This window comes from Maylandia zebra, linkage group LG18, assembly GCF_041146795.1.
Source record: "Maylandia zebra isolate NMK-2024a linkage group LG18, Mzebra_GT3a, whole genome shotgun sequence".
Classification (NCBI taxonomy): Eukaryota; Metazoa; Chordata; class Actinopteri; order Cichliformes; family Cichlidae; genus Maylandia; species Maylandia zebra.
In genome coordinates this window covers 29,155,532-29,176,966 of record NC_135184.1, presented here as the reverse complement: position 1 = coordinate 29,176,966, position 21,435 = coordinate 29,155,532, and the positions used below count along the sequence as shown (strand labels likewise).

Genomic DNA, 21,435 nt, shown 5'->3' with positions numbered 1-21,435 from the left:
AGAAAACTGCCTATGCATAGTGTTTAATGTGTAACTATCCAGGGCCATCATGGCTTTTTCCCCCCACCTTGATAAACAGCATAATTCTAATGCAGCATTTAGGATAAGTGGATTAACTTTGAAATATATTAACTACATTTTCTTTTGCTTTGTGAGTTTGATGGAATTAACTTGAAAGCAAAGAGCAAACCCTGAGCCTTGACTTTTGAACCCTCTTTATTATTACTCACTTGTTATTTTGCCATGACCTCTGTCATAAGTCGTCTGTCACTTTTATGAACTTATTTAAATTTAAAGATATGGAAAGTCAAGAGGTCATAAATCAAGGCAAGGAGAGGCCCAGAGTGTCGGGTTTTGTTTGAGAAGGATTTTGTCCCAACCCAACGCTTTAAGGCAAACTATATATTGCACAGTTTCAGGCAGCCTCCTACTCTTTTACATTTGGGGATTCACAATGAAATCCAGATTCTTTTTCTTATATTGTTAATCATGTTAGCTATCTTAGTTTCATGTATTAGCATGCATTTGTTTTCAACATAAAAGTAGTGCATGTACTTGGGCACAAGTGTGAAAATCTTTGATTTTTCTCTAATCTTTGCAAAAAAAGAAACGTTGGACTTCATCCTCTGACAGCAAAAATGCTGAGGTATTTTATTCTGGACTGGAGAGACGGGCTGACACTGCTACTCACCAGGGTCTTGTAGTTGCCGTCGCTGAAAAGTGTCCATCCTCAGCTTCTACCTCTATTAACTACTTATTAATTTACTCATGTTTTCATTGATTAAAGACTCTACTCACGCAATAATATGAACACAAAAAAACTCTATTAGAACTGAAAAGTAGCCTTGTAAAAAATCGAATAAGACTTTTAATTTTGTAAGTACTCGCTCAGGAGTTTGACCCAAATGCAGAGCTGAGCAGGAGGATGCTTCTGAGGGTCTGTTTGGGGCCCAGCGTTGAAGACCAAGCAGTTCAGGAGGCTGGCCCGCAGGTGGGCAGCGGCATCAGAGGGACCTCTCCAGAGGTGGCCAGAAGTGGTGACTGAGGTGTTCTGGGGGCTATATCGCCACTTCTGGCCAGGTGGCCAGTGATGGAGACGAAGACCCTCTAGAGGCTGGCATTTACGAATGAGGGTGACCCCCTCATGGCAGGATACTAACAACAGAGGCAGGGACCATCTGAAGTCCAGTAGTGGTCAAAGAGACCTTCTGGAGGCCAAACAGATGATCAGCAGATGACTCTCAACAAAGGAGACTGTCAGGTGGATGAGCTGGAAGCCGCTCACAAAAGAGTCATCCTGGCTCAATCTTAGTCTGTTCAGACTCGGGGTCAAACAACACAATTCCCTTGGGCTCAGATTCTGGAAGCTGGGGCTGCACAGTGCACACAGTCTCCTCTGGCTGGGATTGTGCAGGGCACACAGTCTGCACTGGCTCGGGATCTGGCAGCTCCTGCTCAGGCTTCGGATACACCAGAGGCTCGGGACAAATGAAAGTCACCAGCTGAGGCACAGTCTCGGAGGCATCCTGCACAGACTCTGGATTATCCACATAATCTGGAGTAGCACAAACTACCCAGTTAGTCTGGATCTGAACATCTTGTTTCTTTTGGGCGGTGAATGCAGAAAACCATTATCCATGGAGCCTGGCTACCTAACAGAAGAACTCCTCTAATGTAAACAGGTTGTGTCTGCTGGGGCTGTGCCTGGTCAGACCATACTGTCACTGTCTGTAGGTCCTGAAGACTATGTGAAGTTGAGGACCCAAAATGCAGGCTGGTTTCTACAAAAGGGAAACAGTTTATTTGATAGAGGCCAAAATGCAAAATATAAAATGATTTTAAGAAATTAAGTATAAACAAAACTATAACTTGGAACAAAGCTCAATTGCAAAAATAGGAAAACCTGAGAATGTAAACCTTGAGAAATCAACCAGGAACCATGTATTGGAAACCGACAAACAAACTAAGAGCTGTTGATCTGTATGGCCATGCATACAGATCAGTTTGAATGGTACTGAAACAGCTTTTAAAGATAATTCTGTGCCAGAAATGATCTCTTTTTATGTTTTATAAAGTTGACCCCTTTTTATTCTGCAGGCTTTTGATTCTTTTGCTCTTTATAGTAACTTCCTATGCATTTCTTCATACAACATCTCAGTACTGTAGACTCGGATTGTGATATGTCGAACTCTTAGAGAGTGTTCTTTATTTGGACTTGATGTTGTGATGCATCCTGCAAACAACTCCTGACCTGTTTAATTTATGAAGAAATAACTAAACAATAGCACTCACCTGCTCACGAAATGGCTTTTCAGTCAACTTTCCAATTACTTTTGGAGTGCTGTAATTCCTAAACCCTCCCTCTAATTTGGTCGTGAATAACCTCAAATTAAAAATGTCAGTGTGCACAATAAGCTCATATTCATCATTATAACTGATTTTTTTTTTTTTTTTTTTTTTAATATTCCTTAGATGTCCAAGTAATTTTACATACAAGGGTGGAAGAAATGAGAGGTAACCAGAGGCTGAGGAGCTCATTCTTACCGGGTTTATCATTAATGCTGTGTAAGCAGTCGGCTCTGAAAATACTTTGCATCATCCTTGGCCTTTTGTGGTGTAGTCGGGGCACGTATTAGTGTTCAGTCTGCAGCCTGTCTTTTTACTAAGGGAAATGTTTAAATTCTCTAAAGAGCCAACGTCGTCCAAACCAAAAACGTTTTGTTTTTTTATCTTCAAGATTCACCTCCTGAGCCCCTCTTGCCAAGCTCATTGGTTATGGATATTTCTGCTTTTTTTCCCCTCACAAGCAACTTAGTGGTGAATGGGGCAGGAAATAACATAATTCTCATTCTCAGTTAATCCATTAATCCGCTCCTCTGTGGAAAGTAATATAAAGTTCAAAACCAGAAAACACTTCATGTAAAAAAAAAAAATAAATAAATAAATAAAAAAAAAGTTCTCACATTTACAATAATCAGACGGTTTTTGGCATTTTTTTTTTTTTTTTATTGATAAGATTACTTCATGTTAGGGACAAGGCGGTACCGTGGGACATTATGCAGTCTGTGCTTGGAAGCTACTTACCTCACAAGGGCCAACAGACACGTCAGGTTTCAGAGTAAGTTGGACGTAACCTCTTGCTGACACGCCTCCCCGGATTGCCCAATAGGCTTGGCTCAACTCTTACCTTATGTACATACATTACCCAGCCAGTGAGAAGGAGCCAGAGCACGGTGATTTGATCAAAGACTTCAGCCTTTGTGTCAGTGAGTTTCTCACGGCCGAGCTGCTAGCCCTTTTCCTCACGTACAAGGTTGTGTTTTGGTTGTGTGGTTTTTCTCTATTCAGACATCATATTGTGGATGGTAAGGATCCGTTTTTAACCTCGTTTTGTTTCTTCCCATCTTTTTATCAGTGAGCATCATGATGCGTATGATGGTTGACCCCAGGGGGAGGCATTTTTTTCCAGTCCCTGTAGGCTCCCGTGTATGTGACATGTGTACATGTGTGGGGGATTTTTTTTTTTTTTTTTTTTTTTTTTTTTTTTAATGCCTGTAACAGTAAAGAGTGGCTATATTTGGCCACCTTTTCTCTCCTTTTTTCACGAGCGCTTTTAGTATACTGAAGTTTTTTTTTTTTTTTTATTCCCTGAGCCAAATAAAGGGAGACATACTTCAGATTTGAGGGATGTCTAGTTTATATCTGTTTGTGTTTTGGACTGTTGGAGAAATATAAGCTGCTGGGAAGACTGGCTTTTTCAGGTTTGGTAGACCAAATCAGTAATTAATTCATGAGCAGAAACAGCTGCAGATGAATCTGTAGCTGTAGTATTTATAGGTGTATATCTATTATAAACTACTGTTGATGTTGTTTGCTCTCAACATGCGTGCAGGGATGCAGTGAAAGGTAAGTGCCCAGATGCACATTTCAGAAACTTTTCAATCCAAAGTATTTTCGGCCACTTTTCTTCCAGATCCAGGCTGAGTGTTCTTTTCCCAGTCTGGCTTCCATACAGCAGTAGTCAGTGGGCAGTCTAAACGTTTCCCTAACAGTTAATCTCTTTACACAAAAGGGCACTTTGTTATGGCAGCTGCTTTGCTAAAAAAAAAAAAAAAAAAAGCAAATCTGTCACTACATGTTTTCTGATTTGTTTGCCTGCATCCTCACTAACTGACGCTTTACCAGTTACATTCCCACCTTTTCTTTAACTCTCACCATAAACAGTTGATGTGTGGTTTTAAAAATTTTGACCTCAGAGCAGGTCATGTACTAAGACTGACAAACTGTTTTGAACATGGCCAAAGGGGACAAGAAACTAAAAAAAAGTGTTGCTTTGCCTCCCCCCCTATTCCCCACTTACCCTACCCCTTTCTCCCCCCCAACTCCTGTTCTCCCTCCACCCCTCTCTGCCTGTCACGTGTTCTTTTCACAGCATAGAAAAGTTTCTGGATTAGGGCAGAATTAGCACAAAGCAGCGACGCCACTTCAGCTACACTTGCAAGCAGCACAGAAGAAGGGGGGACAGAGACGGAGAGAGCGACGCGACGGGGGTGAAGACGCTCCAGCGAACCTCGACCACCTCAGAAAACTCCAAACTTTGCTGGGCGAGAGGCAGACGAGTCCATCCCAGACACAGGGAGAGAGAGAGAGCGCGCGCGCGCGAGAGAGAGAGAGAGAGAGAGAGAGGCAGGGGATCTTTGCCGACGAGGTCCTGAAGGATGGAAGAGAAGCAGTTTGCTGGGATCCTGGTAAGTTTCATTTTTGTTCAGTAAACACGTGTGCGCACACTCGTGTTTTTTTTAAAAGCAGTAACATGCAGATGCAAACACATCTCAGCTGTAGGCCGCTGGTGGGATGCAGCTGCTGGACCACCAGTTGAGTCACCCTCTGGCTCCCCTTTGGAGGCCAGGTGGTTTGGCTTCATTTCACTAGGGGATCATTCACAGGACTCTAACCTGTTATGTGTTCAAAAGTAGGCTGTTGTGCTCATACTTTCCTACTTTTTCTCCCGTTTTTATGTTGGAATTTGTAACCTGGGATTAGGATTCACAGGTTTTTCGCTGAGTAAAAAAAAAAAAAACGGCCGCAGTTTCCCCACCAGGGTGATTATCCTGTCTGTGTTTATGTGCAGGAGACGGAGCTGTCACCCCCTGCTGTTCACAATGGCACTGCTTAACTACACATTAGCAACTAAACACGGTCCCAAAAGCCCCCAAAGTTCATTTGCAGGCATAGAAGCTCTCCTCTCAGCACACTCTCACCAGCTATCTGATCTCTGCAAGAGCTGAAAACAGTAAAAGTGGATTCACTTTTTTTTGTTTTGTTTTGTTTTTGGAGAGGAGGTGGCTGCTGATAAAACATGAGGCCAAGAGGTAAATGTGTCAGTGTCAGGCCTACACTGTTGGGGAAGCTTTAAATAGAGGTTTGGCGTCATTGGCAGTCCGGTCACCTCTCCTTCCGTCTCTCTCTCTCTCTCTGGCTTTCTCCCTTTAGTCCGTCTTGAGACGGCGATAACTGAGCTCCAACTCTCATCTGACATTCTTGCCTGTTTGAAGCCTTGCTTTCCTCCCCGCTGACATTTTTTTCTCTCTCTGTCTCTCTCACTGCCGCATCCTTTTAAGATGTATATCCCCGCTAAAATGCAAACACACCGTCTGAAGTTAAGAGGGCGCCGTTATCAGCGTCTCTCCCGCACAAACATTTGAAGGTGCTTGGAGGATGGAGATATAATTTTGTATTTTTTTTGGCTTTCAAAAATTGTTTGTTTGTGTTGGAGAGTTTACAGCTCAGTGACAGATAGCCAGTCAGTTGTTTGATTGCTTTGGCACTGCCGGGTATTTGTGGGGGGGGAAGAAAACCAAAAAGTTCTGTGTGTTTGGCTGTAGCTCAACAGGAGATTTTTAAATGATTGTGTCAAGAGGTAGATGTGAATACTCTTGGCTACATGTGCCTGCATTTAACTGAGATGTAAGTGGCACTCTGTGGCCACTAGGAAGTTACAGACCTCACGCACACAGCAGGCAAGTATAGAGGAAACAACTGAAGTATCAATCAAGTGTTTCTGTAGTTACTCCTCGCAGCCAGCAGCGGTTTGAAGGCTAATAATAATAAAGTAAAGTGAATGGATCAATTCAGGATATTGTACTGTTTCAGTGCAGGCTTTAGCTATTCATCTCACCTGAGAGAAGTTAAAATTCTATCATTTGTAATCTTTAAACTGAATTTTGTCGACCCAAAGCGTTTGAAGCCATTCTGCTGTACTGCTCAGTGAGTGCTTTACTTAAACTGCTTCTTTATGATGATTTAACACATTGAAAAGCGTAATGGAGGCACAGAGCTGCAGGTAGATCGTACGCCACCTGCAGCAGTGATGGCAGACAGCAGCTAACACACACACACACACACACAGTTTCTCATGGCTGGGATTGTTGTCTTCAGCATTTGTGGACAGTGATGCCAATTGTGTCTTAGAGATGGCAACAACAGATAAGTGTGTGTGTATCTTGCTCTCCCATCGCCAACTGTCACTTGTGTTTTTTCCCTCCCTCCCTCCCTCTCCTTGAGCTCTTTTTTTTTTTCCCGTCTCTCCGTGTTAGACCATGTTCTCATCCAGAAGATGATTTTGAATTTATGCAGTTATTTATCATGTGACTCAGTCTATTCATCTTTGCCTCTATTCAGAGGGCGGAAATGGTCTTTCCTCCTTCATCGTTTGATTCCACTCAGCAATACCCGTTTTTGAATTGTCTGGTTAAATTTATTTATGCAGGTCCAGGTGGTTGGTGGATGGACCAGTCACCGTAAATCTCAGGACACACAAGGCGCTCGCTTCCTGCTACTGCTTGGCTCGGCTGGTAGCCTTCTGCCGGGACTCATTCTGTTTCAAACTTTACTCCCTTGCTCTTTCACAGCGGTCAAAAGGGAGCCCCGTCTCCTCAATCTTCCTGCGTTGTCTTTGACTGCCCTGGAAGTTACCACTTCCACTGAGCGGATGAGCAGATGGTGCCCTGGCACAAGGTTTTGTCGCATGGATAGCTGTCTCTTTGTCTTTACTCCTTAAAGCGTCTGCTGTTAAGATGTATGTATGTGGATGTGAGAGTAGGGAGGGGAAGGAGGAGGAGTTGGACTGAGGTTTTGCTTATATTTTCTGCTGGGCGCTGTATTGATATGTCTGGCCGTGCTGGGCCAGAGCTGGCCCTCCATCACCATCAAGGCCAAAGGAGGAGGAAAAGGTCAGCGAGGACTGGCTCCTGATCAGAGTTTAATGTTGGCAAGCCTTTAAGTGTTTGCTTGTTACTTTTCGTCCATAATTGCTGAGACATTTGGACTTGGGAGGGATTATCAGTGATTCTAAGTTCAGTTTCTCAAATCCTGACATTCTTACATGATAAGAATTTGTGTTTCCCTCAAAACTGAAACTTTCTGGCACTCTGTGATAAGATGATGTTAAGTCCTTAATGTCAAATTGTTTGTTGCAGCAGATTCTTGAAGCTACAATGTGCTCTCAATGCAATTGTCAAGAGATTTCTTTTTTTTAAATGCTATTTTTCATCCATGTTTAGTTTAAGTTACGAAGTAACCAAAAACTACAGAACATAAAGGAGTGATTTCCAGGTTACAACAATGCCTCCCACGTTTGTGCATTTAAGGATGCACATGCACAGGTTCAAACAAAGGGTTTTACCTTCTGACAAAACTTAAAAAACAGAAAAATAAGGCAATGAAAAACTGCATGAAATTAGATGCAATGCTACCCCGAATCATACAAGACATATTTCTTTGTATATGTAACTAATGTGTTTGAATGCTGCTAATTTGCAACATTTTATAGACTGTAATTCCTATTAGTGTGGGATGTGGACAGTAGCACAGAAGGTCCTTGGAACAAGTTATTTCCTGATCCACTGCATTCTTTACACAGATTTATACTGCCAGTAATGTAAAAAGTTGGCCTATACAGTTATATACGCATACATACATTTGGCATGTACAGTTACTCATTTAATCAGTCATGCAACAAAAGTTATGTCACTTTATTATACAGGAATGTGTTTTTCTCTGTGCCCCCTGAGTGGTGTGTGTGTGTGTGTGTGTGTGTGTGTGTGTGTGTGTGTGTGTGTGTGTGTGTGTGTGTGTGTGAGAGAGAGAGTCTGTTTCTCACTATGTTTGTGCGCGCGCCATTTCCCAGGGGTTGTGAGGCTAATGTGTGCTATAGGCTGTGAAGTGGAAACTAAATGGAAAGAAATAGTGGGACCCACAGCCATAACCTCCCTGAGGTCAGGATACACACAAACACACACGCATGCCTCCACGCACACACGAGGCACTGACACAGTTTAGAATACCACATAAACATATTTTAGATATGTGAGCAAGCGCTCAGATATGAAACTCGTTACCACCACCTGGATAAATACAGATGCACACCCACAAACAATCTGGGTATTTGTACATACTGACACACGCAGAACAAAACTCACACATCCAGTCTTTATGGCTCTCCTCTGTGTGTGGAGTAAAGGCCGACCAGGCTGTGACTTTTGGTCTGAAAGTAATAAATGCAAGCCCAGAGGATATATTTGGGAGTTAGCAGGGATGTGCTGAGCCTTTTAAAGAAGTGTTTCTTTTTTTTCCTGGCACATCACTTTGTTAATAGCCCTGCTTCATGTGCCTGAGCCTGTGAATGTTGCTAAATGTTGTTTTTTCTTGTAGTTTCCGCCCCATGGAGCTGCCTTTTGTGAGTACAATGTTGACCATGTGCGCCGCATACTCCTCATACACTTATTACAGGTGAAACAGCCTCTCTCCTTCTTTTTCTCCACTTATGTAAGAAACATATTGAGTTGCCAGTCAGCCGGTTTAGTTAACAGCAGTGCTCAGCAACCATGTTGACTGCCTTTGGGGCGAAGGGCCAACAAACAGATGTGAACTAAGAGAGACTGATCTCTGAAGGCAGGTCGGGGTGGAGGAGAAGTCAGACATAATTTCTGTTTTTGATTTCACTCCACCCTCCAACTGATCGGCTGAATGAGGACTGGGAGGGAAAAAAATAAATACAAGCATCCGCACGGGTCACAGGCGGCGCCCAGATTCAGCTGCTGTGGCGAACATACAATTGAGCAACAAGGGCCGCAAATGCCAAACACGTCCACTGCTGGGCACTCTTGAAAAGGTAACCCACCACCAACCAACCTCCTATGTATGTTCACACACACATAGCAGAGAGGGGGGAAAAGGGGACTCCATTGTGTTTCAGAGCTTTTTAGATTTCGTTTGGAAAAAACCACTCAGGCTGAAAATTTCGTATTCTGATTTTCTTCCTCTCCACTTCTTCCACTTTTTCTTTCTGCTCCTTCAATAGATCCCACTCCCTCCCACTGCACAAAAGGGACGAGCAAGTTAAAAAGCAGGGACTTAACACTTTTTTCCATTTTTATCCTCTGTAGTCAGTGAAATTATGGACAGGTTTGTGACATTGTGTCTGCACAGCAGAGCCCCTAAATTTCCCCCCTTTTTCTTTGAGCGTTATTATCACTTTCTGCAGTTTCCATCAAAACCTTTTTTTCTAAGGCCTTTTCACAACCATATTTAGGTAATTTGTTGCGCTTGAACCCAACCTGACCCCCCAAGGGGGGTCTTTTCTGCATGGCCCTCTAATGCGTGGTTCCACCCCTCTGCACTTTTCTTCATTTCTTTGTTTCCCCCTCTCTTTACCCCTTTTCATGGGATGGAATCTATAGTATCATTGGGTGCATTCCATCACTGCCATCTGTGTTAGCCATGATGTCACCAGTGGGATGGATGGTGGATGGCTGGTTTGTATTGTCAACATATAGAAAGTACCGTATAAAGATTTAAAATATCACATATTTTAACATATCAGAGCAAAGATATAAAATGTCCCTTTTGACCTCTGACCGCTACCTGAAGGTCAACAGAATGATTTGAAGGTCAAAGTGATAATAATGCCATGTAGAGCTTTTTAAAACTATGTTTCTTTCTTCTTTTGTTTCTATTGACAACATATATTGATACAGCGAATGATATATGGGGACGCTAAATATCCCGTCACTTCAGCCCTCTGACCTCTTCAAGGTCAAATAAGGTCAAACCTTCATAAAATGTCTTTTACCTTAAAAACTATGTTTAAAATTCTAATGCCTTTTGTTTGGATTGGCAACATTAACGAAATGATAATGTATAGGAGGTATTCTGAATATCCCGTTATAGTTTGAATCCAAATATCATGTCACATCTGACCCTAAAATCTGTTACATCAATAAAGAAAGTATTGTTAAGAGAAAGAGTCTAGTCAGTCTGATATCCTGTAGTATAATAATAAATAAATAATAAATAAATGCTCAATTTACTCATATGCAGTTATTTACAAATCAATACCTATTATTCATTATCTGTTCATACATAATGTTGTGTAATTATCATCTGTCATGCTGCTGTTATCCGTTTTTTTGTTTGTTTGTTTTTTACTGCACAAAATACAATACTGTTCCCTTAAAAGTAAATGCTGAAGCACTCCGAGAAGATTGCGCTCTCGGAGTGCTTCTTGCTTAGTATCTGTATCAGGTTGTCCTAATGGCTCCCTGAAAAGTCTTAAATGGATACAAAATGCTGCACAGAGAGTACTAATGAGGACTAGAGAGAGGGAGAGAGACAGGTCCTTTTTCTCCCATACTTGCCTCTCTTATTGGCTCCCCGTTAAATCAAGAATTGACTTTAAAATCCTTCTCCTTGCATACAAAGTCCTGAATGAACAGCTCCCAGTTTAGCTTTAGGAGTCAGACACCATCTTTGCCTTAAGATTAGGCTTAATCAGTCCTTTTTGGTAAGGCTTTTTAGTTGAAGCTTGATCACTTGACCCTAAATCATCTCGAAGTTATACTGCAATAGGCTCTGAAGGAACATTCTCTTCTCCTGCACTTCCCTCTCATTCCTCCAAATATGTTCATGTTCCACTACTACATGTTATCAAACAGCAGATGAATCCTGTCTGAACCTGCTTGCTTGTGCTGGAGGTTTCTTCCTGTTAAAAGGGGGTTCTTCGTTCCCGTTGTCGTTAAGCGCTTGCTCATAGGGGACTGTCAAATCAATAGGGTTCTCTCTCTAATATTTTGCAGTATTAAATAGAGCAGTGAAACGGAACAAAAAGCAAATGAACAATACATTACAACAAGGCCAAAGCTTATTTTAAAGCATAATGAATAACAGGAGGGCTATTGTTGTCCCTCAAACCACAGGTGCTCATAGAAGGGTAGTCAAGGTGGCTTTAATCTCTAATGCTCTAATCTTCAAGTCATTTCTGAAAGATTTGTGTTGCTTATAGACTCAGAGTAGAATATGTAGTTGGTGTACAGTGTGCATACGCTTTTGCCATAAAGAAACATGTTTGCCTTTTTTGTTCGAGTGGCTGTCTTCGAAGACGTTTTTTTAGCGAGTGAAGATGTCACGTCTCTTCCTGGCCGTTTGCCGCTCTTCCTCTCTCGCCACATTTTAAGCGCGACAGTGACTTTTGCCACGTGAGGCCAACTTCACTCACATGTTTCGCACTTTCATCCCCAGCAATGGTCCCATATGTTTGTCAAAATGTGTATGTTGTGTGCTTTTTCCGGCCCGATTTGTTCCCGTGCCTTCTCTCCAATGAGCCCCGCGCTCCCCCGGGGTCCGAGCTAAAGCCTCACGCTATTTATACAGACCGAACAGCTGGGGCCCTCCCAGCCAAAGCAGAGAGATGAGGGGTCAGGGGGATGGGTGGAGAATTTATCATGGAAACTTCAGGTTAAACCAACCGTTGGAAATGTCTCTCTGTTCCCTCTTTCTTTTTCTTTTTTTTTTAACTCTCTCTTCCTTTCCTTCATTTGTGTTTCTCTCCTGGGTTCTCAGGTGCTGGCTAGGCCAGTTTGTGTTCAGGTCAGCTGGACGGCTGGACAAACATCACTCACTAATACCCTATTCCATTTCCCATCTCCCTTCTATGTTTTCTTTATCTCCCCGCTTGACTTTTGTTTTTTTTCTTTTTCTCCACAGCTGATGTTTTTGCCCCCCCCCCCCCCCCCCCCCCCCCCAATTAAAGAGCTAGCTGTTTTGGACTGAATAAAAAAAGGTTGATTTTCCCTCCGACTGCGCTTCAACACATTTTGTCTTTTGTGGCGCCAGACAAAGCCAAAGTGCTGTTGCAAAACTGATCTTTTTGTGTTTTCCTCCTTTTATCCCTGCTCTGCGGCTCCTGCAGCGCTTGTCCTATTGTGAACCTCAACCCTGTGAAGTTCTCTCCCCACTGCTCTTCCGTGCACTTATGTCATCCTGTCTTCTCTCACAACCGCTCGGGCCTAAACGCTGTGTCAGATACTTGTCACATGATCCGCTCAGGAGGCAAGAGAAAGTCTGGGCTTATCGATGCTTCAGCTGGAGGTCTCTATCACAGTCAGACGTCCCATCACAGGCGTGCTGAGCTAATGAGAGGTGAAGAGATATTAACCTAATTGCTGTAAGGGACAGATATATAGATTGTGGAGGATGTAATAAGTCTTGACATGATGTTGGCTCCCTGTGAGATTAGCGGTTCAGTGCGAATGCATGTTGATCTGTGAATGCTAAAGGGCAAGGAGACATGCTGTCAGGCAGTGAAAAAGGTATTTATTCAGTTAGCTAAAGCCCAAATTGCCAGAAGCACATAGTTACACTGAGGGTTTTTTTGTTTATTAACCTCCTAAGACCCGAGCTCTTCCACGGCATGCATTTTTAATTTCTCTTTGATATTTGGGCATATTGGGGTCCGGTGAATGTAAAAACAAAGAATTACCAGATTTTTATTTTTTATTTTTTAACCTTATTTTTGCTTTTTAAGAAAAATAAGAACCACATATGAGGATATTCTTTTAAAATTTTGATAGAACAGTAGCAGTATAATGCCTTCGAAACTGGATATCAGGCCCATGTAGAGCAAAATTGAGTATTTTGGTCTAAATAACCCAAAATGTGATGTCCACATATGTGGACGCCAAGTCCTAGGAGGTTAATGGATATAATGGAAAGATTACCTATATATTAGGATTGCAAACAGTACTTAGCTCCAGGGTACACTGGATGTGGGTTTGCGACCAAAAGTCTCCAGTGTGGTTTTGTTTCCTCGTTCAAGTGGCTTCAAAGGACACAGCGAAGGCTTCGGAAGTGGATCTTTGAGTCAGCACAGAGCCCTTTTTTTTTTTTTTTCTTAAAAATTCACTTGATGGTCTGTGCTGTTTCTTTGTGTAACTTCCTGCTCTTCTCATCTCCTCTGTGCTGCTCGAAGCAGTGCAAGTCAAAAATAGACCTATACTTAGACTACATGGACTGGAGAGATCCTTCCAAAGCGTGCTCTGGTCTGTCTGGTAGACTCCCAAGCACTGGCTTTAGTAGGCACAGTAGCTGACCAATACAGTGCAAATAGTGAAGCTACACTTTGTGGCTGCAGATTAAAACTTACTCGAATGCACGTTTTAATATAAAAATGGCACAGTGTCAGGCTGGGCTAGTATGCTCCAGCTGACAGATGATGACTGTTCAAAGTCAAAGTGATGTTTATTGTCATCGCAAGTAAGTGCAAGTGGCATTATGCTCTCTATATATTATATATTCATTACAGAGAGGATGGAGGGATGTTGGGATTAACAAACAGGGTCCTGAGTGTACCTACAGTACTGCGCTAGGTATGAGTTCCATTTGCAGATATAAATTACACGAGCTATATAGCTACAATGTCCAATATGGTTAGAATAGTGCTTTATTTATTGAATGTTTGCCTTCATCAGGGTGCACTGTTGTGTGTGTTTGTTCTCAAACTCACTAGTTTAGTATTAAGATTGCACCACTGTATGAGTTCAGCCACTGATCACCAACTGTGTTTGCTTGACCTTGCATTTGGAGTTTGCTCTTTTTCTCTTGTTCTTTTCATCCCTTTTGTTGTGTACCACAGTTTTGGTTGAGTCAACTCAGTTCAAAGTAGATACGTTGCACAAGTTGTGCGTTTGTTTGAGTTGACGATGTAGTTGAACCAGGAAATTTTTAGAAAAAAAATAACTTGATATCAGAAATTGTGGAGATATTTTTAAAATAACAGAAGACATTTCTTGATTGCATTATAAATATAAATATTGTATGCAAGACAGACACTTATCCATCCTGTTAGCACTGGATGGAGGTCAAGGAAAAAGCAGCCGCCTGCATAGATATAGTGACAGTGCCATTACACCTATCGGCATCGCCTTTAGAGGAAACTCGTGTCAACTCACCTGAGTGAAAGAACATTTTGTGTGACTGTGCAGTTTAGTAACTTTTAGCTGAATATCAATTGTGTTGACTGGCCTTTAGGATTACAAAGCTTTTTTTTTTTTTCAACCAACAAAAGAAAGGCATGAGTTATCTGTCTGATTATGCAGTGATATTTGAGTTTATTTGTCAGTGCAGATAAGAGGGCTTTCAAAAAGGAGAGACGAGCATGACTGCCGAGATGAAATGGAAAGCAAAATCAAATGGAAAGCGATTATTTCTGTCTTCACACTAGTGTTTTCATGTCCAAGTGGTGCATTTTTCTCACTTTCCTCCATCACGTGCCCTCCACTGTCAAAGCAACTTTCTCCTTTATACTTGGGAGATTATCAGAACTCTGTCATTACAAAAGTCAAAGTTTAACATACACAACATTACCACAGTAACCATAACTGTTAGACTACACTAAATGGTCTTTGTCAAATTTGATCTTCTGAAATAAAAAAAAATAAAAAAGATTTTCCATAAGAAATAATGTTACATAAAAATTAGGTGAACTTTTCAAGCTATGAATTGGTGTTATTGATTAATATTAGGATTAAACATATGGCCAGACTTACTGAACATGTCACAGTCTGGTGAGGGCAGACTGTATGAATTGAAAAAAGGACCCAAAATGCAGACTCCAAGGAACAGGGAACAAAACTTGAATGTTAACAAAAGGTGAGCCGTTTAATATGGCTGGTAGAAAAGGTACAAACAAAGGGCAAGGCAAACTGAAGCAAAATTAACACAAACCTAAACTGGGGAATCTAAACAAACAATAAGAAAAACCTAGACAAGAAACTTGGAAGCATGGCATGGACAACAGACGACCTGACAATCACACACTGAAAACAGAGGACTTAAATACACAGGAGGTGATTAGGGGAAGTGGAGACACATGAGGAAACAGCTGACTAGGATAAACATAATGATGCACAGGCAAGAGTAAAACTAACCGCATGAGCACAGAACACAAGACCCCTTTTCAAAATAAAACGGGAAACATGCAGACTTAGACACGACAACCAGAACTTGACAACGTAAGACACAGACATGAAACGCATGAAGAGCAGGGGAGATTTAACATGGTTGGAAACGGAGGGGGAAATAATAAGAACTAGAAACACTTAGGCATGATAATACAAAGTTGATAACATAAGACACGCAGCATGAAACACGAAGGGTGAGGGGAAGCTTAAATACAGGGGAAGAAAACACAAGGAGTCTAATAACCAAATGAACTTAGATAACCTAATGAACAAAATAAACTCAAACTTAAAACGCTGGGTCAAAAGATCCAGGACCATGACAGAACAGGGCAAAATAGCATGTGGGTGCAATCCCCAAATAACGCCCATCAGTGCTTAGAGTTTCACAGCTACAAGAGAAGGAAAGGTTTGACAGGAGCATCAAGCCTGATTGTGATTAAGTGGAACTGCCTATTTGAACATAATCCTGAGTATACAGTGGGGCAAAAAAGTATTTAGTCAGCCACCGATTGTGCAAGTTCCCCCACCTAAAATGATGACAGAGGTCAGTAATTTGCACCAGAGGTACACTTCAACTGTGAGAGACAGAATGTGAAAAAAAAATCCATGAATCCACATGGTAGGATTTGTAAAGAATTTATTCGTAAATCAGGGTGGAAAATAAGTATTTGGTCAATAACAAAAATACAACTCAATACTTTGTAACATAACCTTTGTTGGCAATAACAAAGGTCAAACGTTTACTATAGGTCTTTACCAGGTTTGCACACACAGTAGCTGGTATTTTGGCCCATTCCTCCATGCAGATCTTCTCGAGAGCAGTGATGTTTTGGGGCTGTCGCCGAGCAACACGGACTTTCAACTCCCGCCACAGATTTTCTATGGGGTTGAGGTCTGGAGACTGGCCAGGCCACTCCAGGACTTTCAAATGCTTCTTACGGGAGCCACTCCTTTGTTGCCCGGGCGGTTTGTTTTGGATCATTGTCATGTTGGAAGACCCAGCCTCGTTTCATCTTCAAAGTTCTCACTGATGGAAGGAGGTTTTGGCTCAAAATCTCACGATACATGGCCCCATTCATTCTGTCCTTAACACGGATCAGTCGTCCTGTCCCCTTGGCAGAAAAACAGCCCCATAGCATGATGTTTCCACCCCCATGCTTCACAGTAGGTATGGTGTTCTTGGGATGCAACTCAGTATTCTTCTTCCTCCAAACACGACGAGTTGAGTTTATACCAAAAAGTTCTACTTTGGTTTCATCTGACCACATGACATTCTCCCAATCCTCTGCTGTATCATCCATGTGCTCTCTGGCAAACTTCAGACGGGCCTGGACATGCACTGGCTTCAGCAGCGGAACACGTCTGGCACTGCGGGATTTGATTCCCTGCCGTTGTAGTGTGTTACTGATGGTGACCTTTGTTACTTTGGTCCCAGCTCTCTGCAGGTCATTCACCAGGTCCCCCCGTGTGGTTCTGGGATCTTTGCTCACCGTTCTCATGATCATTTTGACCCCACGGGATGAGATCTTGCGTGGAGCCCCAGATCGAGGGAGATTATCAGTGGTCTTGTATGTCTTCCATTTTCTGATGATTGCTCCCACAGTTGATTTTTTTCACACCAAGCTGCTTGCCTATTGTAGATTCACTCTTCCCAGTCTGGTGCAGGTCTACAATACTTTTCCTGGTGTCCTTCGAAAGCTCTTTGGTCTTGGCTATGGCGGAGTTTGGAGTCTGACTGTTTGAGGCTGTGGACAGGTGTCTTTTATACAGATGAGTTCAAACAGGTGCCATTCATACAGGTAACGAGTGGGGGACAGAAAAGCTTCTCACAGAAGACGTTACAGGTCTGTGAGAGCCAGAGATTTTCCTTGTTTGAGGTGACCAAATACTTATTTTCCACCCTAATTTACGAATAAATTCTTTACAAATCCTACCATGTGAATTCATGGATTTTTTTTCACATTCTGTCTCTCACAGTTGAAGTGTACCTCTGGTACAAATTACTGACCTCTGTCATCATTTTAAGTGGGGGAACTTGCACAATCGGTGGCTGACTAAATACTTTTTTGCCCCACTGTAGGGTGTGTAATACCAGAGGCATTGTACTAGCTAAGTAGTTTTTTCCTGATATGTGATTAGTTTAACAAGTGGCCAATGTAAACCAAAGTTCTCCTGCTGTTCCAACTTATAAGCTTTCATCTCCCAACCCGGTTGGATGCTACAGCTGCAGGACATAAAATATCTTCTATTACTAATCTTCTATTAAGTCTAACTGAAAATGGGATCCATTTAATAGCTAACTGATATTTCTTTCAAAACATTAACATATGTCTTGCTATATGGATATTTTGAGCAAACCTTAATAGTGGGAAATAGTATGAGCAAATCAGTGAGCTGGTAGATGAAGGGTAGCAGATTCTGCCAATGGGCAGACCTTAAGATAAAAACATTAATACTTTTTACCATATGATTATAACATGTGGACAGATAAAAACAGCTGAATGCTTGAGGGCATGGTCATAAACCCAAATCCATGTGCAACAGTTTGTACATGTACAATACTTTACATCTTCTATAGCATCCTCTTATAGTATATTCTACAGTACTGTCTTATGTCATTGCCAGCTGCCAACTATTAAGAACAATGTGTAAACAACCAATGCTGATAAGTCACACACCACACACGCATGCCATCTCAAGCCCACATTCTTCTTTCTTTTAACCTAAAATGAATCAAATAATGCATTAAATTAATGATTCATTTGTAAAATGTTCCCCCACTTCTCTTTGTGTGGCCCAAAGTCAACCTGCTTTCTTATTAGAGTTGGATGTGCTTAAAATAACACAGCAAGCACATTTTAGTACCTGCTTTACAAAGTCTGCTTAGTAAGCCTCCTAAAGAAACGTAAGACCCAGGGTACATTAATCTTCAAATTACTGCATATTGTTTAATTGAGATTCGGTGTGAAGCCATGTTTGGCTGAGCTGGAGCTTTAAAGTAATTCCTCTATTTCCATTGTTTGCTTTAAACATTTAATGGCAGAGTCCAGGATCAGTGTCTGTGTTAAAGCATTAGACTTACCTGTAATAGAAGCTGGCATGTGTTTGGAAGCTAAATAGACAGCCTTGAGGAAAAAAGGAGATCCATTCTGACCTTATCAGTGTTCTGCTGCCTGCCCCCTTCATTATTTGACTTTCGGCTTTTGGCCGTTGATGTTTCCTTGCTTATATTTGAAAGCTACTAGAATCCATGCCAGTGGTTTCCAGCCAGACTTCTCTTAAGTTTGAATGAATTAATCTACTAGGTCTCAGGCAGGGGAGCTATTTTCATTTAGTTTTTTTGGCAACTGCTTCCATCTGGAGTTAAAGTATGATGTTTTTGCTTCTTCTCCCTCTGCTGGCATTACAGGGTTTATTCTCTATGATCTGCACTGAGATATCTGTTTGCGCAAAGAAAGATATCCTCTCTTTGGACTTGTTGCAATCGAAGCAAGCAAACAGAGAAATTAAATGTGCAGTTTAACAAGTTGGCATTATTTTCAGATGCAGCATCTGTGCTTCTCCAATTAGAGTTAAATGACCTAACATAATGGGGCAATTAGTTAATGAAACAAGGACCCCCTCCCCTCCACAAACTGCAGCTACAGCCACAACAAACAATTGTTTTGAGATCTGTTTGACCCACCAGATTCATACTGGGTTTTCTTTCACTGATTACCCCGACACTTACTGCCTGCATGATTTATGTGTAGTTAAGTGTCAGTATGCGTGTGGGTGGGTGCACTTGTGAAGCTTTTCATTTTCTTTGACTTAATCTGAGGCCAACAGACTCTCTGGAGGCAAAGCTAGTAAGAAGTGGCTGGATCCCTGTGGAGGAACTAATGATTGGCCGTAGTTTTGGCCTCAAATGCGTGCTTGAATACCCAGTACGCTCATATGCACATGCACACATCCATATTGTTACAATAGGTTGTTATATCCCTTAAATAGCCCCATAAAAGATACTAAGATTCACTCCAGTAATCTCATATTTCACAATTTCAAAAAATTTGCTTTCACAAAAATGGTCTCTGACATACATTGACACAAAGCACTGGCTCAAACACCAAAATACGCAGACACATGCACATGCACACACTGAAACTTTTGCCTTGGAAAAACCAGCCGCCATTGCCTGCTCCACTAGTATTTGCCGTCATAAAAAAACCTCTTTGCATAAAAGCAGTGAGGCATTATCTATGCAAATGTGACTCTTACAACTAGAAGTGCATTCTACATGTTGCACAAAGCCAAACTGATACCACACTGTAGAGCAGTCCCACTGTAGGTGCCTCAGATGCAGAACTGTGATTATATATCAGATTTTTCCCCAGTGGTCGGACCACCCCAGCAGCAAAGGAGTGGGTCGCACTGACAGGCTGTATTGTGCTTTAATTATATGTTTCCCAGCTCGTCTGGATAGCTGCTGCAAAGAAAGCCGGAGCCTTTGTATTCATTAACATGAGAAATAATTGCATTTCGAGAATGTAGAGATTGCACTGAGCAGGCTTCCTGAGCTGGTGCTGTCTTCGCCCTGTGAATAATCACAGATAGTGATGTTATCTAATATGTCTCTTACAACTTTAAGTCTGACCTGTACAAAGACTTAATGCGTTTTATAAATTTCTATCTAGTGTTGGGGTAGCTACTGTGAATCTATGCACACTCATTAGCCATGGAAGTGGTTACAAAAGTAGCAAGTTGCTCTACAAGGTGCTAAAAAGTGCCGTAAATAGCAAACTAGGAGCAACCTCTGGGCTGAAACATGAAAATAACAACCACGGCTAGATGCTAGCAAGCTAGCTAATTTCAAACATTTCAGAGCATTTTAATAGAATTTATGAGAGTGTAGCAAAGATTTATTGTGTAGTAGAATTGATTCAAGAAGTCTGAGTGAAGTCCTAGAATTTTCTTTGCCTTTTACTGTCACATATTACCAGGTATCGGTCTCTGTGCGCTACATCGTTACAATTTACCGATTTAAGTTGCTAAACAAGTATGCTAGCACAAGCTGAGAACATAGCATTCCACCATATTCTCTAAATAAAGTCAGTTATAAAATAACAATGAAAAATGTGAAAACTACAGAGTCAATTTCTACTGCTACTATTGCTAATACTTCCTCTCAGCACACTGAGTAGGGCAGGTTTATGCTAATGACTCTTTTATCGCCTTCGTTCTTTTTATTCCAGGGGAGATTCAAATGCTGTGAACTGATAGATGAATGACTAGCATCCTGTCTGCAGTGCTTGTCATGTGTTAAATATAACTTGAGGGCTTCCACTCAAGTGGTGTTGGTCTACTATTGTCCACGGCTATCAAACACCCATTAGGCTGGGGGCCAGTTACCTGTCAGCTGTTGACATAACTTCACATTTTGATGTTAAACCACATCCGGAGGTTGAACTGATGCTGAGTGACTTATTTAAAGACACCGTCTTATTCTCCCGCATGAGTGATGTTTTCTTCGACCTCTCAATCACGCCCCCATTTTGGATGCACTTTTATCCCCCCCCATTTCTGCTTTCTCTTTTTGTTGTGGGTAGCCATTAGCCATATGGTGCAACAATGCGCGCATCAAAACAGAGGCTTAGGAGGGAAGCGCTTAAAATTGAAAGGGTGTTACTCTGTGAACATGTTGCGGAAGAAGAGGAGGAGGAGGGCTTTGGCTTGGCCAGCCTCTCGGTGTGACCTGGTGGGTGTGGGGGGGCTGGAGGCTGGGTGGGCATTGGCAGTGTCAGGGTGTAGAGACGGACGAGGATTTGGAAGAGTCAAGTACTGCTGAAAGGGAAGTTGTTGGTGGTCTGCAGAGTTGCAGCAGCTGCCTCTGAAAACAAACGGAAGAAATAAGGGAGACAGAGAGAAAGGGTTGGCAGGGTGGGGGCGGTGGGGGGGTGGGGGTCCGGTGGAAGCCGTGTGGGCTCTTCACTTGTGGGCTCCTCACTTTTTTTTTTTTTTTTTTTTTTTTTTTCCTTTTTTTGTTTCCTGGCTTTAATCTGTTCGGAGAAAGAGAGAGGGAGTGCTTGGCCAAAGCCAATGGGACCTCCACGGGTCCCCCCCCTTTCCAACTTTACTCCGGCCAGCTAAACTAGAAGTTCGA

The 21,435-nt window shown here is 42.0% G+C and overlaps 1 protein-coding gene across 1 annotated transcript in view; it reads left to right on the top strand.

Annotated features, from left to right (window-relative positions):
* Positions 1 to 21,435, top strand: part of slc6a9 (solute carrier family 6 member 9) — an 82,977-nt gene that overhangs the window by 12,466 nt on the left and 49,076 nt on the right. Inside the window, exon 2 of the mRNA XM_024806054.2 lies at positions 4,433 to 4,748. Coding sequence (XP_024661822.2) covers positions 4,719 to 4,748 — 30 coding nt within the window. The 5' untranslated portion in view covers positions 4,433 to 4,718. The remainder of the gene's footprint in view (positions 1 to 4,432; positions 4,749 to 21,435) is intronic.